The sequence below is a fragment of the Sinohyriopsis cumingii genome, chromosome 6, assembly GCF_028554795.1.
Source record: "Sinohyriopsis cumingii isolate HCF-2022 chromosome 6, ASM2855479v2, whole genome shotgun sequence".
In the NCBI taxonomy this organism is placed as follows: Eukaryota; Metazoa; Mollusca; class Bivalvia; order Unionida; family Unionidae; genus Sinohyriopsis; species Sinohyriopsis cumingii.
Genome location: NC_142966.1, coordinates 146,651,643 through 146,667,704, shown reverse-complemented (window position 1 = coordinate 146,667,704; position 16,062 = coordinate 146,651,643). Strand labels below are relative to the sequence as shown.

At 35.5% G+C, this 16,062-nt stretch overlaps 1 protein-coding gene across 1 annotated transcript in view; it reads right to left on the bottom strand.

The window, feature by feature from the left end:
- LOC149798218 (uncharacterized) overlaps positions 1-16,062 on the bottom strand; it is a 184,393-nt gene that overhangs the window by 17,432 nt on the left and 150,899 nt on the right. The window contains exons 23-25 of the mRNA XM_089963322.1: positions 10,174-10,305; positions 7,654-7,730; positions 4,716-5,019 (exon numbers count right to left, since the gene is read on the bottom strand). Of these exons, the coding sequence (XP_089819448.1) occupies positions 4,716-5,019; positions 7,654-7,730; positions 10,174-10,305 (513 nt within the window). The remainder of the gene's footprint in view (positions 1-4,715; positions 5,020-7,653; positions 7,731-10,173; positions 10,306-16,062) is intronic.

Here is a 16,062-nt window from a genome sequence, read left to right as displayed (position 1 = left end):
TTGCCCAAGTGACTCTATTAATTGTATCCTAGTTACAACTCTTTTTAACCCAAATACATAGGTAAAGCCACCATTAAAAAATAATGCCATCTTAAACAAAATCCTAAAGATAAAAATTATTCAATAATTCTGCTCCTCTGTGGAGCCATCATGGCACAGCAGTTAGCATTTTGGACTTGTGACTCAAATCCTACCAGGATCTGCCCAGATTGGCTAATGCAGTGTTATAATGGGCAAGGTGCTTTGCCTGCAACAGCTGTAAAACATGAAGCAAAATCTACTCATTTACATCAAAGTTTTATGGATATAGTTTTGTGTAGATAAGATGCCATGAACTGCTGACAGAAATTCTGAAGCAGAAGATGCTGAAATATCTAGTGTAATCCTAAGTTCAAAAGCTACCATGACTTTCTTCCAATCCTTTAAAAAGGTGACCTTTCTAAGGTTGTGTTTAAAGTACATCTTCATTTAGTCCAAAAAAGACAACACTAGATTTGAGACTTGGCCATTGTGTTGGGTGAATACAAACAAGTATATATTATAGCCAAGTGTTAATTATATCTACATACCATCAGTACCTGACTGTAAGCCAGCTCCAACTGCAAACTGCACAGACTGTAATCTGCCATCACATAAAGCACCAGAAGATCAGGGTCTATGTTGTTTATTCTACTGATTACTCCTAACAAACTGCATAGACCATGATCGGTCAGGTCACTGATCTGGGTCTACATAGTTTGCAGTTGGATCTGACTTATAAGCAAGTACATATGGTAACTTGAAATAGAAAAAAGTGTCAAGGCCAACTGTTATGAAAAATGAAGACAGATATAGTTATGACACTTGTTACCAAAACAAAATGTCCCTTTTTCTTAATTTGTTGCAGTTTGTCATATTAATGATGCTTTTTTATGAAAATATTATTAGTCACCCACACTTCCAGGGACTTATTCTAAAGTGATGAACTGAATAAATAAATAGCGTTTCTTCATATAAACATACAAAGCCATTCTAATAAATGCTGTGTGATCTCCCTCCCACGTGATCCCCCTCCCCACTGACTGCAAATCTCCATAATATATCAATTTATTCTGAACTTGAAAAACAACACACATTCTATTACCTTAGGTACATTTTGTGATAAAAAGTATGTCAAAACATTAAAATAAAATAAACAGATTTACTTCTATGCTGTAATCAACTCTTTGAATAATCAAGAACACTAAAATTTCAATTTAACCTTCATTGGATTCATGGCCTGGTAGATATGAGGCAAAGAGAACTTTCATCTTCAGTTCATGATGGCAGACAAAACAAATCTACACCAAAGAAATGATAGTCAACAATCCCAGCTGTACACTTTCCATGGCTACTATGTGGATTTCAGATTTTTCATGTAAATTGCATGGAAAAAAAGCTTGACTAATTATAAATATCTGAGTCTCTTTGCATGGATATTCCTTGGAAATGTCACTGGAAAATGCCTATATAGTCCATGGATTAGGCTGTACATTTTCCATTCCGTCCAAGGAAAATGGCTGATATTTTCCACCTTGTCAATGGACTGGCTACACATTTTCCTCGTAAACCAAAAGGCCAGAAAGAGGCTGGAAAATGCCCACATACATGTCACACATGTAGGAAGTTGTGTAGATATTAAGCCAGCATTTCTTGGTGTCGTCAAATATGCTTACATTTTTGACGACATGTTACAAATATTGATGTACATCATAGTCAAATCTGGCACCAAATCATTTTAGTTTTGGGAATTTATATAGCTCTTAATTCTTTGGTAGAAGTGACATCCTTTTGTAGACTGATTTTTATTTTCCAACCAATATAATGGATATATCAAGTTATTTTTTCCACAAAAATGTGAGCCAGATCATTTTTTAAAAGTTACATGTATTTTGGGGCCTGAAATTGTTTTGTTTTAAAAAAAAAAAGATAAAATGCTCGCAAAAGTGAAATGACAAGACCCTTAAAGCAATGAATCACTTGTAAGAACACACACAAGTGCATTAATTCAAGACTGAATTGCCATTACTGCTCAGTTACGTGTATAACTTTTCCTGCTTTTTTTGTTGTTGTTGTTGATCTAGGGTTTAACGCCATTTTTCAGCACAAGATAGGCTATACATGGCAGCCAGTATAACTGGTGGAGGAAGAACCCTGGAAAACCCAGGGAAGAACCACCGACCCACGAGAAGCTACTGGCAGGCTTTCCCACGTACCCACACTATCCTGCTTTTTTTGAAAATCTTGTGTAATTATAATGTGATTATGTAAAATTGCAATGTATAATTTATGTTAATATTGACAGCTGAATTATAAGTTGTCTTAGCATATATTTTCATAAAAGACAAGATTAATTAGAAATAAAACATCTGAATTTATGACCTTGCTGTAACTATGTAGTAGCTGCAATTTTGTCTCTTTCCATATTTATTTCTTTCAAAACTGTTATATCATTTTCTGTCATAACTGTCTTGCCATGAAAATGCACAGACAGGACAGAAAATTTTGGATTTTTTCTCTCTGTTGTATCTGAATTGATAGAATCAGAGAGCTCACATGACTTCTGCACTTAATTTAACAGAGAATTGCTCATGGCATCAGTTTGCAATGAGTCCATGTGTAGATGGCATCACTTTTTTCCCCCAGGCTTTATCCAGCTTCAGATAAAAAAATTTAAGACAAAACCTTCATTTATAAATGAAATATATGCTTTACTCCGTGCTGTTCACCCATATTTCATACACAAAGTCAATGTTGTCCTTTGACAGTGTCTGGGTAAGCATGAACATGTTTCCGAGTTTCCAACCTTTTCCAATACAATCAAATCTAGATAAGGAAAATGTACAGCTAGGATATTTCTACGTGACATAACCAGGGAGCTATCTTATACATGTGATGAATAATTAGATGCAAACGTATCTTTTGGACAGGGTATTCCTAGATAAAAATGTAATTTTGTATACCATATTTATCTGATGATAAAGCATTGCCTGATGGTACGCCTAACCCAACTTTACTAATTTTGGCAAATACTGAAAAATAATAATAATAATCATCATCACCATTATGATAATAATAATAAGAGCCACTTTATTTTTAGTTGAGCGACTCAATTAGTTACAAATTAACAAAACACTAATCTGGAGGCCCACTCATACTGGCTAATAAAAAATTGTAAATACATGTACATACATAACTGACAAACACACACACATACACTACTGCTCACATGATATACTATCACAATGGTGAAAAGAAGTCCCTTGAAGGGACTGGTGCTACACCATTTTCATTTGGGACTAACTAAACATGATGAGAAGTCTTCTGGTGAAAAGTGCATGTCAATATAATTTTCCATTCAGGTCCAGTAAGGATAACAAGATTTTACCATTGCTTGCCAGAGCAGCTATAATGGACATCAGATAAGGACTGTTTTCATTTAGGACCAACTAAACATCCCAAGAAGTCTTATGGTGTAAAAAGGAGATCATTGATGGGATGTGGAGGTGTTCCCTTCCATCTGCTGAGATGGTCTAGACACTTCTGGTCTGTGACCAATTTTGTTGTCTTTGTAACTCATCAGAGGGAATAGGTCTTGTTGATTCATTTTTTCAAATGATCAATACGTCTTGTCTGAGTTTTTATACCCCAAGCTGCCAGTGCAGCCGCATTTTCGGTCATGTGACAATTATTTATACTGTCAAGACCTACTGCTGCTGCCAGTGAACTTATTTTCGGACTGTACTGATGCAGTCATTTTTGAACAAAATAATTGTCATGTACCCAGAACTTGGCTTAAGTAGTGGCAAAAACATAACAACCTTAAATATGTATCTATGTAAAAATAGGGCTTTAAAAAGATGTGGCAGGAAAATATGTGTAATATTTTGTGTCACTGCATGGATTGGCAATGTTAATATGTTCTGCGCATATGACACATTGATGATTCATTCTGATGCAAAAGGAGCACAGGTAATGGTATAATTCATGACAAATGAAACAAAATTCTGGACATATCAAGTTAACAGATCTGTATTTTAACTTACTGACTCCTAATTTCATAAAAATAATGAAGCTCTGCAATGATTAGCTTTAATCGAGAAAATTAAATATATCCGATCATTGCCCACAAAATTATAAATAATAGTCTGGTCTGTTAATACAGAATAGATCTTTCTTCCTTTTTCTAATTTTTTTAAACAAATGCAAGGAGGTACAAAAGTTAAATTTAGTCCCTGCATATTATTCAGGTCTTGAAGGATATAGTAAGTGATTAGTATGTTTTAATGGGGACTCAAACCCAGACTTGCAGGTGTAAAGCCATGGTTAAGGTAACCAACTCTGCAATCCTATCAACAGTCACTTCTGTGTCCTATCCTACAAAATATTTCATGTAAACAAGACATCCATAATATTTCATCACTTTTCGCAGGACAAACCTGGGTGGCCAGCTTTGTAAATACTTTGCAAAGTGGGTTAAGGGCTTATCAAGGTAAAGATATTCTTTTTTGAAAATCTGCCAAATATTTTCATAAAAATAAGGGGATGGTTTGATTAAACGTGTACTTCTCATAGGAGCATTATGGTATATGAACTATATGGACTTTCCTTCAGATACTAGTAATATAAAATAATGACCATCTGAAAATTAATGATAAAACTGAAATAATATTATACAAACTTTACAAATTGTTTACCTCTTTGCTGGGAACACATATAGGAGTGCCTTCTTTTACAAATCCCGCCTCCACACTTACACCAACAACAATAGGGTCCCTTGAATTAAATATGAACTGAGGTAAAATGCGCAATTTACAGGGGAACACTGCTATATGTTTAAATTCTTCCTGCTTTTGTTTCTTCAGTTCTTCACGATATGCTGTGAATTTGTCAAATAAGTGATAGATAATGTCAGCAAGAAAAATCTTAACACCCAGACTGTCAGCAAGTTCCTGAGCATCTCTTTCCACCTTTACATCAAATGCTAGAATCACCGCATACCTGAAAAAAAAAAGACACAAATTTTAGCAAGTACAGCACGTCCATTGTGGCCTAATTGGATGCAAATCAGTTATATTTACAGCTAAAACCAACAAGCAACAAAATATGTCTTTTTAGTGAAAACTCCACACTGATCCATGACAATCAATTTAGTAGTGATAACAAGGTTTTTTGAGATGACCACTATGGTGACCATACTGGATGTCAAAGCAGCAGTATTTTCATTATGTGTAAGTCTATTAAGACTCTGATCTGCAAAATGTAATGTACAAGTACATAAGACATTAATCAGCCAAAATGTAATGTACAAGTACACAAGGCATTAATCAGCCAAAATGTAATGTACAAGTACACAAGACATTAATCAGCCAAAATGTAATGTACAAGTACACAAGACATTAATCAGCCAAAATGTAATGTACAAGTACATAAGACATTAATAAGAAAAATGTAAAGTACAAGTACATAAGACATTAATCAGCCAAAATGTAATGTACAAGTACATAAGACATTAATAAGCCAAAATGTAAAGTACAAGTACACAAGACATTAATCAGCCAAAATGTAATGTACAAGTACACAAGACATTAATCAGCCAAAATGTAATGTACAAGTACACAAGACATTAATAAGCCAAAATGTAAAGTACAAGTACACAAGACATTAATCAGCCAAAATGTAATGTCCAAGTACATAAGACATTAATCAGCCAAAATGTAATGTACAAGTACACAAGACATTAATCAGCCAAAATGTAATGTACAAGTACACAAGACATTAATCAGCCAAAATGTAATGTACAAGTACACAAGACATTAATCAGCCAAAATGTAATGTACAAGTACATAAGACATTAATCAGCCAAAATGTAATGTAGATCTGCAATAATATACAAATAAAACAAAACCCTGATCTGCCAAAATGAAATTGTTTTGCATATTAAGACCCTGACCTGACTGAACATAGTGTACAAGTATATTAAGACCCTGACCTGACTTAACATAGTGTACAAGTATATTAAGACCATGACCTGACTTAACATAGTGTACAAGTATAATAAGACCCTGACCTGACTTAACATAGTGTACAAGTATAATAAGACCCTGACCTGACTTAACATAGTGTACAAGTATAATAAGACCCTGACCTGACTTAACATAGTGTACAAATATAATAAGACCCTGACCTGACTTAACATAGTGTACAAATATAATAAGACCATGACCTGACTTAACATAGTGTACAAGTATAATAAGACCCTGACCTGGAAAAACATAGTGTACAAGTATATTAAGACTATGACCTGATACAACATAGTGTATAAGTTTATTACGATACCGACCTGGCAAAACATAGTGTACAAGTATAATAAGACCCTGACCTGACTTAACATAGTGTACAAGTATAATAAGACCCTGACCTGACTTAACATAGTGTACAAGTATAATAAAACCCTGACCTGACTTAACATAGTGTACAAGTATAATAAGACCTTGACCTGACTTAACATAGTGTACAAGTATAATAAGACCCTGACCTGACTTAACATAGTGTACAAGTATAATAAGACCTTGACCTGACTTAACATAGTGTACAAGTATAATAAGACCCTGACCTGACTTAACATAGTGTACAAGTATAATAAGACCCTGACCTGACTTAATGTAGTGTACAAGTATAATAAGACCCTGACCTGACTTAACATAGTGTACAAGTATAATAAGACCCTGACCTGATTTAATGTAGCGTACAAGTATAAGACCCTGACCTGACTTAACATAGTGTACAAGTATAATGAGACCCAATTCCACCATCATTATCAGCATAATCATTCTGCCCAAATTTAATGTACAAGATTATAATGACTTGTATTTGCCCAAAATGTAATGTACAAGTATATTATGACCAAGTTTTGTCTAAAAGTAATGTACAAGTATATTAAGACCCAAATTATTGCCAAAAGTCTATTAAGAATCTGATGTGCCATCATGTAATATACACATATATAACATACTCAGCCAAAATATCATCTACAAAGTATCTGTAATTTCTTATTATGATTTAAGTAGCCAGCATTCAGTCTATCTGTTGGCATGTTTCAAGTAAACAGCACAGAGCCTGATCTGTGGGCATATTTCAAGTAAATAGCAGAGCCTGATCTGTGGGCACATTTCAAACAAACAGCACACAGCCTGGTCTGTTGGCACATTTCAAACAAACAGCATACAGCCTGATCTGTGGGCATATTTCAAGCAAACAGCACACATCTTGGTCTATTGGCATATTTCAAGTAAACAGCACACAGTCTGGCCTATATACATGTTATCTGGTGACAAATATGGGTTTATGCTGTTCACACATCCAACACATGGTCCGGTAAAAATAGCATTCAAACTATGACCAAATCATTCCTGTGATAATATTCACAAAGAAACTATCTCCACTTGCAATAACCTCAAGTGAAAGCTAAACTGGTTTGATAAAAGACATCTTACAAAATCCTACTGCAATCCCAATACTGCATTTGGTAAATTCGATACAAAGACATAACAAATCTGCTGGTGAACATACAGATCTCTAACTGATGTCTTACTAATTAAGAATTTCAAATTACTGCAAATAAAAAACACTTACTGAGAATCATGTTCCAACATAATGGATGCCTTCATGATGTCCTTTTTGTGGATTGGACCAATGTTAATACCTGCATACTGAATCAAAGAAAAACAGAAATGTTTAAATATAAAGATATGCCATCTAATAATCAGAAAGCAGTACATGTAAAATAACCATATGACATAAATAAAAGTTCTGATCTTTTCATATAAATGTACAAGCGTCTTACTGACGGTACACGTTGCATTGTTTATACAGCTCATACTGATTATACTGTCATACTGTTTGTACATGTAATTCTGATTGTACATTTTATACTGTTTGTACATGTCATACTGATTGCACATATCATACTGTTTGTACATAATGTCTGTGCATGTCACTGTCTGTACATGTCATGATGTTTGTAACTAAAATGTCCATGCATGTCACTGTCTGTACATGTCATACTATCTGTACATGTCATACTATTTGTGCATGTCAAACTTTGTACAGCTCATACTGTTTATACGTCATACTGTCTATGTATGTCATACTGTTTGTGCATGTCATACTGTCTATGCATGTCACTGTCTGTACTTGTCATACTGTTTGTGCATGCCATACTGTCTGTACATCTCATACTATTTGTGCATGTCAAACTTTGTACAGCTCATACTGTTTATATGTCATACTGTCTATGCATGTCATACTGTTTGTACATGTCATACTGTCTATGCATGTCACTGTCTGTACTTGACATACTATTTGTGCATGTCATACTGACTGTAGATTCATTCATTATTTAAAGCAAGTATACATGCATGAAAACCACAGTATCTTCAAGAAAACATTATTTGCTGAATTAATTCAAATCATATAAGAATATTAAAATTACTTAAAATCAATTGTTAATTACATTATATAAGGTCTCTCAAGGTGATGTGATGTGATTTTGGATTTTTAGTGTAGCTTTAACAATTTTTCAGTCATATCACTATGATGTCTGCAATGTGGCAGTTTATAGCGATGTCTAGCACTGGGGCATCATGCCGCAGACATGTAGCATGATGTCCCACCCAGTCATATTATCCTGACACCAGGCCGACCAGTCCAAACACTAACCTCTTAATGCTGAGTGCCAAGCGAGGTAGCTGTTAGTACCATTTTTGTAAGTCTTTGGTATGACTCAGCCTGGGATTGAACCCATGACCTTCCGCATCCGAGGCGGACGCTCCAACCACTAGGACACCGGAGCGGTCCTCTCAAGGTGAAGCTATGCTGCAAGTAACTAATAGCAGATGCACTAAGCTGTTATGTGACATGAAAAGGCAGTGGACAAAAGGCAATGAAGAATGGAAATAAATACTTAACAAGAAACATAATTTTTTTCTTAAAACAAGCTAAAATATTATTTGTAAAATGTGTATCCTCAACCTTCCCTGTCTGCACCCCCCCCCCTCAGAGCCTCTTGAGTAGGTCCTTTGAGTAAGGACTGAACCAGTGGCAAAAATGTCAGTTGGGACTATGAATTAGTCTTTTCATGCCAGCAAGTCTATATGTGGTTACTGAGGTGGCTTAACTTTATAATTTTCAAGCCATGTGGTGTAAAAATGGTCCCAAGAGATATTATAAGTTGCATATATACAATTGTCTTTTCTTGCCTAGTAAGTGTGTGTATATATTGCTTATAGTGTGGAGATCTCAACAGTTTCTATGTTATGAATTTGGGAACAAAGTTTCTGGGGGTTGGGATAGGTCCCCAGGACTACACTAGACTGACATGTTTTGACATTTGGGTCATTGATTACACGTTAATTCTCAGACCAGACTGACATGTTTTGACATTTGGGTCATTGATTACACATGTTAATTCTCAGACCAGACTGACATGTTTTGACATTTGGGTCATTGGTTACACATGATAATTCTCAGACCAGACTGACATGTTTTGACATCTGGATCATTGATTACACATGTTAATTCTCAGACCAGACTGACATGTTTCAACATCTGGGTCACTGATTACACACGTTAATTCTCTGACCAGACTGACATGTTTCGATACCTGGGTCATTGATTACACACGTTAATTCTCAGACCAGACTGACATGTTTTACGATTTGGGTCACTGATTACACATGTCAATTTTCAGATCTATAAGATACTTTGAAAAATTACAAATTATGTATAATCACCCCATCTGTATAATTATGTACAATCACCCCATCTGTATAATTATGTATAATCACCCCTACTGTATAATTATGTACAATCACCCCATCTGTATAATTATGTACAATCACTCCTCCTTCACTAGCCCCAACCCCAGGGAAGTGTTTAAAATTTTAAGTCCTGATACACTCTATACCCTAATGACAATTACTGATGAATATACTGTGTCTTTAACTTTGAGGCAGAGTTCAAATACATGACGTGTCTGAATGCCCAACTGTGTGTATGTATGGATGGACTGCATCACAAAATCCCCATGATTTAAAAGCATATGATCAAACTTTTGTTTTTTGAAACTTCCCTTAATTGATGATAATTTCTTACAGGAATTTTGGATGTTCTCAGGAATTCCAACAAAGCTTCTAGAGACCCAAGTGTGGAGGCTTGAACAAAAACTCCTCTTTCTGACAATTTGATTGAATTCAGAACATCCCTCAAGGCACTTGATATCTCTTCCTGAAATATTTTAAAAATCATGAGAAAAAATATTAAACAAGCCATCATTCAAAATATGAATTCAACCTGAATGGTAGAAGTGTAAGTGTAAAGCTAAAAGACTTAAGCAGAGTATGAATTATTTTAATGAAACAATTATATGAAAAGATCTGTCCAGGAGATCGGGGGCCCTGAGTGGCTGAGTGGTCTAAAGCACTCACCGTTATGGATCACTGCCATCTCATGAGTCTGAGTCTTGGTTTTGGCCAATGTGGTTATGTGAGAAAGCTTGCTAGTAGCTTCTGCTGGGTCAGTGGTTCTTTCCTGGGTTATCCCGGGTTCTTCCTCCACCATTTATACTGGCCACCATGTATAGCCTATCTTGTGCTGATAAATGTTGTTAAACTCTACAACAACAACAAATGTCCAGGAGATCATAAAAGTCTGAGATTATGATCGAGTTTCCAACAAGAACTTACCATAAGTACTTGCTCATAAATCAAGTCAAACTGCAATCAACAAACCTCTTGATCTGCCATAGCATAATGTGCCTGCCGATCAGGGTCTTTGTTGTCTATTCTACTGACAAACTGCATAGACCCAGATCTGCTAGCACATTTTGTGATGGCAGATCTGGGTTGCTGCAGTTTGCAGTTGGGCTTGTTATAAGCGTGAATATATGGTAATAAAAAATGGTTTTACAATACATGTAGTAAAGTCCTCTGATTTCAAACTCAGTCTCAAAATCTTGTTCAAACTCCATCTCAAAATCTTGATTTCTAGGCAAGGTACTATTAGGGTCAAGGAGCCCTGAGTGGCCGAGTGGTCTAAAGCGCTCTCCATTACGGATCATTGCCATCTCACCTCTGTCTGCATGGGTTCAAGTCTAGGATTCGGCTAATGTGGGTATGTGAGAAAGCTTGCCAGTAGCTTCTCGTGGGTCGGTGGTTCTTCCTGGGGTTTTCCCAGGTTCTTCCTCCACCATTAATACTGGCCACCACGCACAGCCTATTGTGTGCTGAAAAATGGCGTTAAACCCCACAACAACAACAACTATTAGGGTCAATAGTACTGTGTGAAAAGACTTTTTTTTACCTCTTATAGAAGCTCACAGCCCTAGAGTCTCTATGATATTTAGCATGGATTTTACCTAGAGAACATAAGTCTGGCATTCAGCGATTTGATGTCTTATGAGTCTTTTTTAGTACTGAATAATGAACTGTCCTTCAGTCCAGACCTAGCTTTAAAATTATGGTTGGTGAAACTGAAGCCTGGTTAGATAAAAATTTTCCACACCTTGACTTGTGGAATGGAAACTGAAACTTTTGTAAGCACTTCGGTTTTGCAAATTGTAATTTGCGACTATTTACAATATTTACCTGCTAATAAATTCTATTTAACTGCAATAAATATAGACTGTGTGTGATTTGGATTTTTAACGTAGCTTACAATTTTACAGTCATATCACTATGACAGTGTGGCAGTTTACATATGTATTGCAATGTCTAGCACTGGGGCATCATGCCGCAGACATGTAGCATCTGGTCTCACCCATTCACATTATCCTGACACCAGGCCGACCAGTCCTAACAATAACATCTTAATGTGGAGCGCCAAGCTAGGCAGCTGCTAGTACTTTTTTTTGTAAGTTGTTGGTATGACTCGGCCAGGGTTTGAATCCATGACCTTCTGCATCCAAGGTAGACGCTCTAACCACTTAGGCCATCAGAGGGAGCAAAAATAAATAGAGACCGTGATCTGCCACTGAATACTGTACTTGCAGATCAGGGTCTTTCTTGTTTCTTCTACTGATTACTCCTAATAAATTGCACAAACCCAGATCTAATGGGTCATTATGCAACAGCAGATCTGGGTCTGCACAGTTTGCAGTTGGACTTGTAACTTTTTTTATGCAGCATAAAAATGCTCTAAAAATCATAATTATATTATGGCCTTAATTTTTCATACATAGTTGGTGCCAGACAGTCATGCTAGTGAAGCCAAGACTCTTTCTCACCGGGACAGGTGTATGATGTTTGAGTGATCTGTAAAGATGTGTGCCTTAGACCACTCACCCATCCACCTGGGGCACAACAGACTTGATAAATCGAAAGTCTGTGCTAGTGCAACATGTATGTAATTTGAGAGACACATACACCTCAAAAAAATAAATATATTGGCTTTTCTAACTTGAATAAACATAATTAACCTTGTTATAAAAGCTGCATCTATTATTGCAGAGGTGTTCTGTATTATCAATATACCCGTTTACCACTTTTTTCTGGTGGTACATACAATAGTACTTTTTCAGTGCACTCGTACATCATTTTTCTGTCAGCAGGGAAAGTAATCTTGTTATGATTTCAATCTTATTAAGAATGTGTTTTCATTATTCATGCCAAAATAATTTTAAAAAGCATCAACTTTACAAACAACAAAAACCAGTTAGATTTCTTGACTTACCTTCCATCTTTCTGCCCTATTGCAGCAAAATTTAAAAAAAGTTTTTCCAAATGAAACAATGAATTAAAAAAGAACTGAGCCTAATCTTGCTGTTTGTAAAGTTAATGCTTGTGAACATTCTCAATTACTACCTCTCTGCACTAATTTCTCCTATTTTCTCTCCACTTCTGTCCTATTATGGGTGGGTGGGGGAGAAGTAATTTTGCCCTATGAGTTCAGTGTGTAATCTAAACATTTTCATTATGTCAACTTGTGGAAGTTCACTGAAATTTTCAGCATAACTACTTTGTGTGGGAGAAATAGAGTGTGGTTTTGGAATGGAGTCAGATGATTGATTAATAAAAGGTTAGATAATGCCACAATTGTGCTTTGCCACATGATGGCACCTAACCCATCCTGGTTTGGGTAGGATACAAACTCACACCCTTCTTGTCATGTGTCTGTCACTGAGTCACTGTGGCTTTCAATATAGATGATGTTAGGAATTATTAATTTAAAACATTCAGTGACATAAGTTGTATGGTCTGGTCTATTCAACAGCCACCACTGACATGAGAAAATAGGGTTTTGAAGTTGTTAGTGAGGGGAGGAGAGGAGAGGTTAAATGAATAGCAAGTACAATAAAAAAGAGATTATATACCAAAGGCTCATGTAACATTAATAATTAAATAAGTACACACACACACACACACACACACACACACACACACATATATATATATATATATATATATATATATATATATATATATATATATATATATATATATATATATATATATATATATATATATATATATATATATATATATATATATATATAAACAATACACACAAACACACACACAAAGATAAACAGTACACACATGTAGGCAATAACTAAGATTTTTATTTTGTCCACAGCTGTAATATTTTAACTGCTTGACTGCAAAAATGCTTTGAGCTTTTGAGTACTATGGCCGACATTTTCTATCCCTTATAATCCTGTGTAAGCTGAATTTACACACAGACATACATGAATAAAATGACACAATCCCCAACTCAGCTGATCTAGTCCTGGTCCTCCCCAAGATATACTTCAATCACCCATATGACCAAGCTAACTTCACTATTTGCTCATGGTGATTAGCATACAGGACGGTCTGCACTGGCAGACAAAAGTGGATGAACCAAAAATATCTATCATATTTTTTTCTCCCTTTAAATCATTCTGAGGTTAACCTTATTTATCATATCCACTAAGTGACATCCCTGTTCTCTGTGTAGGAAGGTTAGTAAATAACCTTCATCAATATAAGAAAAAAGACATTTATATTATCTATGAGTCATTGTCAAACTTGAGCATAAAAATGTGTGGTAGTAAAAGTCACTGCACATTTTGCACACCTAGATTTGATGGTGACATGAAAGGTTTACCTTATGCCCCTTTCTTTCAATATGTTGTAGGAAATTTTTCTTTACAAATTTTAACCTGATCCATGAATAAAAATGAATGCAATAAAACCTTGCCCATTCTGATTCTTGCCATTTCCCAAGAAAACTGAAATTCACAGCTGAATCAAAAATAATTACATGTATCTGGAAGACCTATTTTCTGGACAAACTGACCATCTCCATAGGGTCCAGACTAATGGCATTTTGCTGTACAAATGACTTTGAAAGATTATTGATAAATGACCAATTTTTATTTTATTAAACGAGTTAGACAGGATAGCAGACATGTGTATCATTTAAAGTATATATTTTAAGTAGAGTACCATTAGTATTCAAGCATATATGAGTACAAGTAATTAACTTTGCATGAGTATTAGTACCAGTAATTAACCTGTATGAGTACAAGAGAGTACCAGTAATTAACTTGTGCAATATGAGTATAAGAGAGTAGCAGCAATTAACTTATACTTTAAACAATGCACAAGACACACGTTCATTTGTAAATGTAAAATAATCTTTGGCATAAAAAAGGCAAAACTCGTCATAGCACATTGCACTAGGTGAGCTCTGAATTTGCCTAATGGAATACCTCTGTTAGAGGGACTTGTGGGAGTATGTATGATTGTGAAGACTGTCCGACACCTGTATGTGCAGCTGCAACAGGCTGATATGAGGTATATAGGAACACTGATAACTAAAACTTGATATGTCTGATCTAGAGGATTGCTATGATATAAAAAAAAAAAACAGCAGCCAATACTCCTTGGTATATGGAAGACAACTGTACAGTAGTGTATTTTATATGGATCACAACTGTACAAAAGTATATTATATGGATGACAACTGTACAATAGTATATTATACATGGAGGACTACTGTACAGAGTATATTGTATATGGCAGGCAGCTGAGCAGTGGTATACTTTATATAAAGGACAACTGTACAATGGTATATTGTATATGGAGGACAACTGTACAATGGTATAGTGTATATGGAGGACAACTGAACAATAGTAGAGTATGTTGTATATAGAGGACAACTGTACAATGGTATATTGTATATGGAAGACAACTGAACAATTTTATCTTATACATGGAGGACAACTGTACAGAGTATATTGTATATGTGGGACAACTGTACAATGGTATACTGTATATGGAAGACAACTGTACAATGGTATACTGTATATGGAGGACAACTGTACAATGGTATAGTGTATATGGAGGACAATTGAACAATATTATATTATACATGGAGGACAAATGTACAGAGTATATTGTATATGGGGACAACTGTACAATGGTAAATTGTATATGGAATACAATTGAACAATAGTATATTATACATGGAGGACAACTGTACAGAGTATATTGTATATGGAAGATAGCTGTACAGAGTATATTGTATATAGCAGACAACAGTACAATGGTATATTGTATATGGAGGACAAATGTACAATAGTATATTATATATGGAAGACAAATGTACACTAGTATCTTGTATATGGATGTGTGTGTGTGTGTGTGATTTAGATTTTTAACATAGCTTTAATAATTTTTCAGTCATATAGCTACGATGTCTGTAGTGACAGTTTATAGTGATGTCTAACACTGGGACATCATGCTGCAGACACGTAGCATGATGTCCTACCCAGACACATTATCCTGACACCAGGCCAACCAGTCCTAACACTAACCTCTTAATGCTGAGCACCAAGCAATGCAGCTGTTAGTACCATTTTTGTAAGTCTTTGGTATGAACCCATGACCTCCCGCATCTGAGGTGGACGATCTAATCACTAGGTCACCGGACTGGTCGTACATGGAGGACAATCACCCCATAGAAGGTCTGGGTTTTTGGCAACTCACAACAAATGAATTC